This window comes from Scophthalmus maximus, chromosome 22 (genome assembly GCF_022379125.1).
Source record: "Scophthalmus maximus strain ysfricsl-2021 chromosome 22, ASM2237912v1, whole genome shotgun sequence".
Taxonomy (NCBI): Eukaryota; Metazoa; Chordata; class Actinopteri; order Pleuronectiformes; family Scophthalmidae; genus Scophthalmus; species Scophthalmus maximus.
Window position 1 is genome coordinate 14835001 of NC_061536.1, and position 10000 is coordinate 14845000.

The window sequence follows — 10000 nt, forward strand, 5'->3', positions numbered from 1 at the left end:
CTCCCTCTCTCCCTCTCCCTCTCTCTCTCTCTCTTTCTCCCTCTCTCTCTCTCTCTCTCCCTCTCTCTCTCCCTCTCTCCCTCTCTCTTTCTCCCTCTCTCTCTCTCTCTCTCTCTCTCTCTCCCTCTCTCCGTCTCTCTCTCTCTCTCTCTCTCTCTCCCTCTCTCTCTCTCCCTCTCTCCGTCTCTCTCTCTCTCTCTCTCTCTCTCTCCCTCTCTCTCTCTCCCTCTCTCTCTCTCTCTCTCTCTCCCTCCCTCTCCCTCTCTCCAGACTGTGTTTGTGAGCTCATGCGTGTGTCATGCATATACGTGTCCATTCCTCTGTTTATATGTATTTCTTTTCTTTGTTTTCAGGGAGGGTCATATGGCGGCGGTGGCGAGGACACGCGTTTGTTCACTGAGACGCGAGAGAGCTGGAGAACATGAGGAGCCGTGTGTACATTCAACACACACACACACACACACACACACACACACACACACACACACACACACACACACACACACACACACACACACACACACACACACACACACACACACACACACACACACACACACACACACACACACACACACACACACACACACACACACACGAGTCCTCAGTTCGACCTTTAGATTTTCCTCCGTTCACACTGGAGCTTCACTTTTCCTCTGGGGAGAGAACTATAAAAACAAGGTTTAGCCACAAACTCACCGACAACACGATGAGATAAACTGCAACAGCAGAAACATTTTGTAGTAAAAGTAATTGTGTAATGAAAATATGTTGTTATATATTATATATATATCATTTGCGTTGCGTTACCCGCCGGAGGACCTCGATGCTCACTGGCTTTTCGCGAACATCGCATCACGTAAAGAGTTCAACCTATTTCCTCTCGAGCGAGTTAAGTGTCGTGTCATTCACGTCACGAAATTTGTGTCTTTGCATCGACTTTGTACGTAATCTCATCGCACGAAAAATGTAGCTTCGCGTTTGGTGTGAACGCAGCATTAATTTTTACAATTACATATTTCATCCATTACTTTACGTCATAAAAACATCACAGTAATGTAAGGTATGTTATGAAAAATGTCATAAAAGATAATAGTATTTATTTATATAATGAAATATTTTTGGCACTATGTACGTCAGTACTGGTAGTTTACAGTAAACCTTTGATTCATTGCTTGACTTTCTTTTTAAATGTTGTTTGAAAACATATTTCTTTGTTTCATTATGAGAGAGACTTGTGTTCGTGGTGAAAATGGAAACTTACATTGACTTTTTAATTTATTTTCTTTCTTTTGCGGTCGTATTGTTTCCGTATGAAGCAGCAATAATCTTCAGCTCGTGATGATAAACGTCACCTGACTCACTCACATGTTCTGTCTCTTCTACGTATGGAAGTGAATGAACGTGTAAACAGCTGCTGAGCGTCGGTGAGTGTGTCATGTTCATGTGCGTCAGTCATCTGGACGTTTGAATGATGTCGTCCTGACGCAGCGATGCGGGGGGGGGGGGTTATATATGAAGAGAGGGTGGCAGGGGGAGGGTTTAGGAAGGGGAGGAGGAGGAGGGATGAGGTGAGGAGAGGAGAGCTGTCCTCGGAATGACCCACACCAGCTACAGACGCCCCCCCCCCCCCCCCCCCCCCGCTCACTCTCTCTCTCTCCATCCCCCGCTCGCTCTTTGCTGCGTAATCGGCTGAAAAGAAAAGAAAGAAAGAAAAGAAAGAAAGAAGGACGATGCACGGCCGGGACGTCTGCACTCTTAAAAAATCCTCCCATGACAACCATCCGTCATCCAGTCTTCCACATTTTAAAACTAATGTTTGTCTTTAATTTATATTTGATTTTGCTGATTAACGTTGAGCGACATTTCATGAGTTTGAATATTTTCAGATATTAAATGTGACATCGTGTCGTCGGTACAGTCACAGATCAACACGAGTCTCACGTCAGAAGAGTCAGACTTTAAAAAGACTCATTGATTTCATTTTCATAAACAAAGTCAAAAAGGTTCTTTAACGAAATCACTAAGATAATAATTGTTTATTGAACCGTTGGGGGTCGATTCAGGACAAAGGACCTGAAATGGTTCACCACACACAACCTGTTGTTTCAAGAGTGTTACCAAGATGGAGGCTGAGTGTGAAGGTTCTCACACACACACACACACACACACACACACACACACACACACACACACACACACACACACACACACACACACACACACACACACACACACACACACACACACACACACACACACACACACACACACACACACTAGAAGTAGGTCAGTAGTGAAAGGTTTCTCCTCACACGGCCTCTGTTCGGCCCGTCCACTCATTTCGACAGTAATTTCCTCCTCCTCATCCCTCTCTCCTCCCCCTCCTCCTCCCTCCCTCTCTCCTCCCCCTCATCCCTCTCTCCTCGTCCTCCCTCCCTCTCTCTCTCCTCCCCTCCTCCTCATCCCTCTCTCCTCCTCCCCATCCCTCTCTCCTCGTCCTCCCTCCCTCTCTCTCTCCTCCCCTCCTCCTCATCCCTCTCTCCTCCCCCTCATCCCTCTCTCCTCATCCTCCCTCCCTCCCTCTCTCTCTCCTCCTCCTCATCCCTCTCTCCTCGTCCTCCCTCTCTCTCTCTCTCTCCTCCCCCTCCTCCTCATCCCTCTCTCCTCCTCCCCATCCCTCTCTCCTCCCCCTCCCTCCCTCTCTCCTCCATCTCCTCCTCATCCCTCTCTCTGGGGTCTGTTTAGGTTCCACCCCCTGGTTCAGACGGGTTTCGTGCAGGTTAACTCCTCGGTTGCCGCCGCCGCCGCCGCCTCCCTCCCTCCCTCCCTCCCTCCTCTTCCCTACTAAACCCCAGTGGAGGTTAATCTGTCGCGAGGCCGGCGGTCGGCTCGTGTTTCCACAGACTCGCCTGCCAGACCGTCTGTGGCATGTAACTGGTGTTTCCGCGGGAGACCCGACGCCACAAAATGGGGCCGAGCACGTTGTTGTTGTTGTCGTTGTTGTGAAGGACATGAATCAACCTCTTCCTCCTCCTCCTCCTCTGCAGTGTTTGGAGGCTGGAAAGCAGAAAGAATTTAAAACCAAAGTGCCAAGCAGGTTTCCAGCCAGTGAACTTCCAGGACGGCTGGCTGAAGCCCAGGACTGTGAACAAATGGTGTGTTACCTAACCCCCGGCTGCGTTACATGATTTACAGTGGAGAGGTGGCGTGTCTGAGCTCACACTGCCATCTGCTGGAGGAAAGAAGGTACCGAGCCTCGAGAACCACGACGCCCCAACATGGCTCCCGAAAGAAGCGTGTGCCAACCACACAGATAGGAAATAATTCAACACGAATCCGGTCGAAGTTTAACCACATGACCAAACACAAAGAGTCCGACAGAAGAGGCTCAGTGTTCTTATCTGCAGGACAACAGTCTGCTCCCTGGACTGGTTCGACTGGTTTCTGTGGCGCTGCCGCTGGTTTCTGTGGCATTTCACCAGGCCAACTCGGCGCCGCCGCCGAATATGTTGAACGGTTCAGGCGAGGTCATCGGAGGACGAGAGACTCCTGGAAACAAAGCTGCTGCTGCTGCTGCTGCTGTTTACGACTCGCAGCAGCAGGAAGAGGAAGAAGACGTTTAAAGGCTGGTTTGGAGAAAATTTTAATAAAATCTTTGAACTGTTTTTAATTTCTTTACTAGACTTTTATCAGAAGTTCCTCCTGTGAATGATTTAAATCTAAGAATCATCATCAAGAAACGTGTTGAATCAGACTCGACACAAATCAACAGAACTTAGATCATCTCATATCGCAGCAGCAGTTTTTACTTATTAAGTTAATTAATGGAAAATATTTAACACAATTCAGTTTTGTTCTCAATGGAGTGGGGGGGGGTTAACATCGATGCAGCTGTTTCCATGGTTACTGCACCGACTCCAGAGGTTTGTTGTTGTTTTTGTCCCCGTCAACGATTTACACCCAAAAATTAAATTAGAAAATAAGGTTTAAAGTATGAATATTTTTATATTTAATGTTTGATTTATAATAAAGTTTATGGTTAAACTGTAAAATATCAAACCACAATATCATTTCTTTTGTCGTGACATCTTGACCTTTATTTTATCATCACATATCGGCCGATAGTTTTTACTCATCGATATCTGTATGCTCCAAAAATCCATATCATGTCAAAGATCCTAAAGATTTTCATTTAATAGTCTCAAAGTTTCCATTTTCATCAAGTTGTTGGTAGAAAGAAGCACAAGAAATAAAAATAAAAAACAACAGCTGAATCAAAGCTGTTTTTTTTTTTCATTTTTCATTTATTTTGCTTGCAGACAAAAGAAATTTATCCATGATATAATAAATAAATTAACTAGGAACAACTGTTGGCTATTAAAGAAAATGTTTAAGAAAATGGCAGAAAAAAGGCGAAACGTTGTCAAACGACAGAGTTTCGTATCAGGATCCACGTGACGGATGAAATCATTAAAAAAATGTAAATAATAATCACATCAGAGACGTTGATTTTTCCAGTTTCCCGCTCTGATGGTTGATTGTTCCGTGACGTTTGCATAACGAGGGAGAGAGAGAGAGAGAGAGAGAGAGAGAGAGAGAGAGAAGCAAAATAAAAGCTTATTTATTCTTTTTTATTTTTCCCCCGCACGTATGAAAAAGTTAAAAAGTCCCGCGGCGCCGAGCCGAGTGCGTCTGGTTCCTCGTCCCTAAAATATCGTCTGTGATTCTCGTGGAAAACCTGAAAGTCGCCGTCGACCGGTTTCACCCGTATTTTTTCTCTCTTTGAAAGTGATTCACTTACTTTGGCGAAGACGAGTAAAGAAGCTCCTTCTTCCGAAAAGACAAAATTATTATTATCATTGTCTACTTGTATTTTCATGCACACGGTATTTATCTTTATCTTTATTTTTTTTTAAACTGTCGTTAAGTGCAAATGTCACAATCTCTCCGAGTTCGTAGCTGAAGTCTCTGAGGTAAAGTTGCCTGTTTCCTGAAGTAGAGCGAACATGCCTTTGTTTTTATTTATTTATTATTTATTTTATTTTTTTGCACGAGGACACGAACGGAATCTTTTTCAAGTCGATCAACCGAAGAAGAAACAAACGGCGAGTGGATGAAAACAGAAGGATCCACCTTTTCAAACATCTTTAATTTTTGTATAACTTCGGCAAACATAATTATTCCGATATGAAAAACTTTTTCACAGAATAGTAAACAAGGCAGAAAATATTTGCTTTTCATTTATTTTCTTAATTCAAGTCCTTTATATTTGGCTGCGTTTGTGCTTTTGCTTATGTTCATAGTTATTTATAATAAAGTTTATGGTTAAAACTGTAAAAATGTCCACATTTCTTCTTTGTCATACGGGTTCAATAACCACATTTTAGAAATCGTTGCCTCTTTTTTCTATATAAGTATCTGTAATCTCCCTAATATGGGCATTGGCCCGCCCCCCCCCCCCCCAAAAAATCCACGAGTCTGGTTCTAAAACCGACCTCAACAATCAGCACGAGTTCAGATTATTTATCGTCTGACGTCATGTTAACGCCACTCGGACGTCGTCAGATGAGGTTGAAGGTGGATTCTCTTTTGTTTCTGTTTTTCTACCACGTCTCTGGTTTCAGCGGAGGTTTTTTGCGTTTGTAGGAAAAAACTCCAGACTCGGTCGATGTCGTTGAAACTGAACGGACCCAAAACATCTGCACACACGAAAAAAAACATTGTCATCTTCAACAGAAGAACTCAAACACAGCGTCGAAATCCAACAGTGGACCGAAGTTCCGTTATACGTCCGCCAGACTTTGACAAATCACAAAGAGTTAAAATGTTGATTTGGAATTTATTCCAGCACTCTCTTTTTTCTTTTGGGGGGGGGGGGGGGGGGGTGTTAAAAGTTATAAACAGAATGGCACTAATTTGAGTCTATTCACAAAAAAAACACAATGTGGATTTAAAAACCTTTTCCTGTCACAAAGTCGTTCTCTTGACAAAAAGTTTCCTCTGTTATTCTGAAAAAAGCTTCTTAAACAACGAGGTCTCACCTCTTCTTCTTCCTTTGTACAAAGTTTATCTCAAAACGCAGATTTTTTTCATTGTTGTTGTAAGAAAAAAGTGACAAAAGGCCAAAAAAGTAAAAGCCCCCCGTCGTTCTCGCCACAATAAAAGTCTCGTTACTCGTACGGGAGATGGAACTTACTCTCGCGGCGTCGCCTCTCACGTGGAGTCGGTCCCCGCGGTTCATCAGCTCCAACTTTAAGTCCCCGACGATTCGTCCTTTTAGTTTCAGCTCCGTGGTCTCAGTGATTCTCCGCTTCGTCAAAGACCCAAAGTTCAACGTCGCCTCAGTGTCACGTCTTTGGGTCGCGACCCGCCGGCTGAGAAACACTGACAGTACGTGGAACATCTCCGTCTGAGTCGTGGGCGCGGCGGGGAGGCGACGCCACAACTCTGTGAAGGAGAAGAAAATAAAAACAACCGGACGAAAAAACCCTCTCTTTGGTTTTAACATTGACCTTCACGTGAAAACACGACGACCAGATAAGTTACGATGTCGACGGCACAGACGAAGGGAGAGATCCAAGGACTGTAGGTTTTATAATATATATATTTTATATTTTCATAAATTATTGATCAGTGGAAACTTTAGTTCAACAAAACATCAGAAATATGTGACGCCACATTTCTGACCCTCACCTGTCGGGTCATGTCTGCTCCTCTGTCGGAGGCTGTGATTGGCTGACACCTTCAGCTTCCGCCTGGATCTCCTCCTCCTCCTCCTCCTCCTCTTCTTCTTCTTCCTCCTCCTCCTCCTTCTCCTCCTCCTTCTCCTCCTCCTTCTCCTCCTCTTCCTTCTCCTTCTCTTCTTCCTCCTCCTTGCAATGGTCATCTGAAGCCTCCTCTCCTTGTTCCTTCACCTCCATCTCTCCCTCGTTGTCTCTGTGATCTGCTGCCGCCGCCTCTTCCTCTTCCTCCTCTTCCTCCTCTTCCTCCTCCTCCTCCTCCTCCTCCTCCTCTTCTTCTTCTCCTTCCTCCTCCTCCTCCTCCTCCTCCTCGCCCTCCTCCCCACTGAAGGGCTCCTTGCCCTCCTCCGCTCTCCTGCTGGTCTCGGAGAACCAGTCCCTCACCTGCTCGTAGCTCATGCTGGACTTGGTCACCAGGTCGTCCAGGTCCTTCTCACTCAGGACTCGGTGTTTGAGGTAGTAGTCCTTCAGGAACGTTTTGCCGGACTTCACCTGCAGAGGGAGGAACAAATAAAAACTCAGTATTAACCTTGTTTTTTTTTCACTTTTGGACTCGACCATGACGTTGAGGTTGTTTGTCTGTCAGCAGGATGAAAAGCTCGCGGTGGAAGGACGGAACACGTGTGGATCTGGTCAACGTGCCCACAGACCTTGATGGCATTGGCGCCCTCCTGTGGGGAGCGTTTGCAGGGGTACGGCCGTCGTGTCCTCCTGGACCAACCCCGGAAACGCTTCCTGGACTTCTTTTTGGTGCTGCCGTTCAGAGCCTCGTCCGCCTGAAACACATCAAAGATTCACAAGGTTCAACTCAAAGAGTTTTTTTTTTATTAAAACGATTCACATTCCCGTGGCTTGATGATGGATCTGGTCAGAAAGAAGCGTGTGCACCTTGCCGCTCTGGTAGAGGTAGTACCACTTCAGGTTGCTGTTCTTGCAGGCGTAGCGCGTGTCACCGAACCAGTTGACGACGTACGTCCTCGGCAGGCCGCTGTCCTCCGCCATCTGGTCGTACTCCTCGGACGTCGGCCACTGAGAGCGGACGAATGCTTTCTTCAGGATGTGAAGCTGCTCCGGCGTCTTCTTAAGCGCCTTCCTGCCGAGGGAGGTCGCCTCCTGAGCCGAGGACGAAGGTTTCGCCTTCTCGTCGTCCCCTACCACGTCTTCGTCTTTTGACGACGAAGGCATTTTCCGCCTCTCGGTGAACCAAGCGTCCACCTCACGCCTCGTCAGCTTCGTCTCCGCCCGCAGCCGGCTCAGCTCCTCGTCCGAGGGCGTGTCCGACTTCTGGAAGCTGGCGTCCAGGACGAGCAACTGCTCCGCCGTCTTTTCCTTGAACCTCTGTGGCGTGAAGTCGGGGAAGGCGTGGCGGAATTTGACCCGCGGGTCCCGGGGTGTACCAGATGACCCTGGGGTCGTGGCAGAGGTCGGAGAGGAGTCGCTGGCGTCGTCACTGGAGTCGATGACGATGGTGGCGGTGTTGTTGCTGTGGTTGCTGTCGTTGAGACTCCCGATGCTGTTCCTCGCTGCTCGGCCCCCGGACGCCACCGGCCTGCTGGACGTGATGTCACTCAGCAGGATGCTGTGGTGATCCTTTGAGTTCCTCTGGTTGTAGCGCGTGTCGCTGAACCACTTCTTTATCGCTCGCTTGGACAGTTTGGTGACGTGCATGAGCCGCGATATCTCCGCCTCTGTGGCGAACTGCCTCCTGCCGTAGCTGCACTTCAGCTCGGCCAGCTGTTCCTTGGACTTCTTCGGTTTCGAGGACGCCGCGTCGAGACCGAGCGGCACGCCGGCCGACAACTCCGTCTTGGATTCCGACGTGGACGGCTCGGCCGCTTTGGGCTGGTTGCCGGGGACGCCCGCGACCGTCAGGGTGATGGGGGAGGCGACCGGCACGGTGCTGCCGTTGCCGGCCACCTGAGTGAGGACGAGGCCCGGCTGTCCGACGATTTGACATGTCTGGAAGATGGACTGCAGGCCGTTGGCAGCGATGTTGGCGGGGATGACGGTGATGGTCTGAGGGACGGTCTGCACGGTGCCGTTGAACTTCTTCCTCCGCGCCTCCTCCACCTGCAGAGAGGAAGCAACAGAGAGTTTCAACTTTTGCCACAAAATCAGAGGAAACTGAGTCATTAGATGCGACGGATGTGTTGAGGCACCGACCTCCTCCGGCGTCCAGCTGACTCCATGTTTGAGCCTCTGGGCGGAAAACCAGACCTTGATTTGCTCCTCGCTGAACTTGGTCTGAGACGACAGGCCCATGATCTCGGACACGGAGGGATACGGAAACCTGCGACGGAAAAGTCACTTTCATTTCACGCTTAGAGACTCAAACCATCGCTGCAGTCAGTTTAGAGTTTTTTGAATAATATGTTAACATGACGTCAGAAGTTACCTGTTGTAGGCGCTGACCAGCAGGACGTTGCTGTCCATGTTGGTGTTGTAGGTGGGGATGCTGCTGATGGGGATGAGGAGCTGAGTCTGGGTCTGAGCGCTGTTGTGCTGCTGCTGCAGGGCCGACAGAACCTGGGCCAGCGTCCCCGGAGGCAACATCCCACCACCGCCAGAGCCTCCTTTGATCTGCAGCACGTTGGGACTGTTGACCACGATGCTCTGCGGGACGGCCTGGACCTGCAGCGGCGCCGATACGGGGATGAGGCGAGGGGTGACGAAGGCAGCTGGCGGGGCCGGAGACAGAGTGGGCGGGTCCTTGTTCTCATCGTCCTCTTCGCTCTCCACTTTGATGATGTCGTCCAAGACCATTTTGTGTGCGGCGGTAAACTTCTTGGGCTCCGGTCGGCTCTTGATCCTCATGATGGGCGTCTTGCTGAGGGCGATGCCCTTGCGCGACGTCTCGTCCGCCTCGTCGTCCTCCACCTTGACGAAGCTGCCGTCGAAGGTGAGGTCGTTGACCGTCTGCTGGAAGACGGTCTCGTTGTTCCGCTTCACCATGGTCCGCGTGAAGTTGTCCTCGCCGGGGTGGAGGCGAGCGTTGTGGGCCAGCAGCGTGTCGTAGCTGGAGACGGAGAATTGTGGGTAAATACATTTTTTGTCTGATACAACTTAAGAAAAGACAAACCCACAGACAGACCACGTAATTTAGGAAACAAGTTGTTTTCGTCTTCTTGATTTAAAGTGTTTTGTAACGTCTTACCTCTTTGTGTGGTAGTCGCACTCCATGCAGACGTAGGACGTGTTGGTGACGACGTCGGGATGCTCCGCGTCCACGTGCATGGTGAACAGGTTCAGCTCCGACG

At 48.6% G+C, this 10000-nt stretch overlaps 1 protein-coding gene across 2 annotated transcripts in view; it reads right to left on the reverse strand.

Moving 5' to 3' along the window:
- Positions 1-4287: 4287 nt before the first annotated feature.
- Positions 4288-10000, reverse strand: part of LOC118291632 (zinc fingers and homeoboxes protein 1-like) — an 8422-nt gene continuing 2709 nt past the window's right edge. The window contains exons 2-9 of one of the 2 annotated variants that reach the window (XR_007030343.1): positions 9898-10000; positions 9139-9759; positions 8907-9033; positions 7632-8813; positions 7394-7519; positions 6697-7235; positions 6200-6450; positions 4288-5702 (exon numbers count right to left, since the gene is read on the reverse strand). The exon at positions 9898-10000 is cut by the window's right edge and continues 378 nt beyond it. Coding sequence is in view for 1 of the 2 variants with exons in the window: in XM_035619959.2 (XP_035475852.2) it covers positions 6705-7235; positions 7394-7519; positions 7632-8813; positions 8907-9033; positions 9139-9759; positions 9898-10000 (2690 nt within the window). In the remaining variant the exon portion in view is untranslated. Of the gene's footprint in view, positions 6451-6696; positions 7236-7393; positions 7520-7631; positions 8814-8906; positions 9034-9138; positions 9760-9897 lie in introns of both variants that reach the window. The other variant, XM_035619959.2, reaches the window with a different exon arrangement.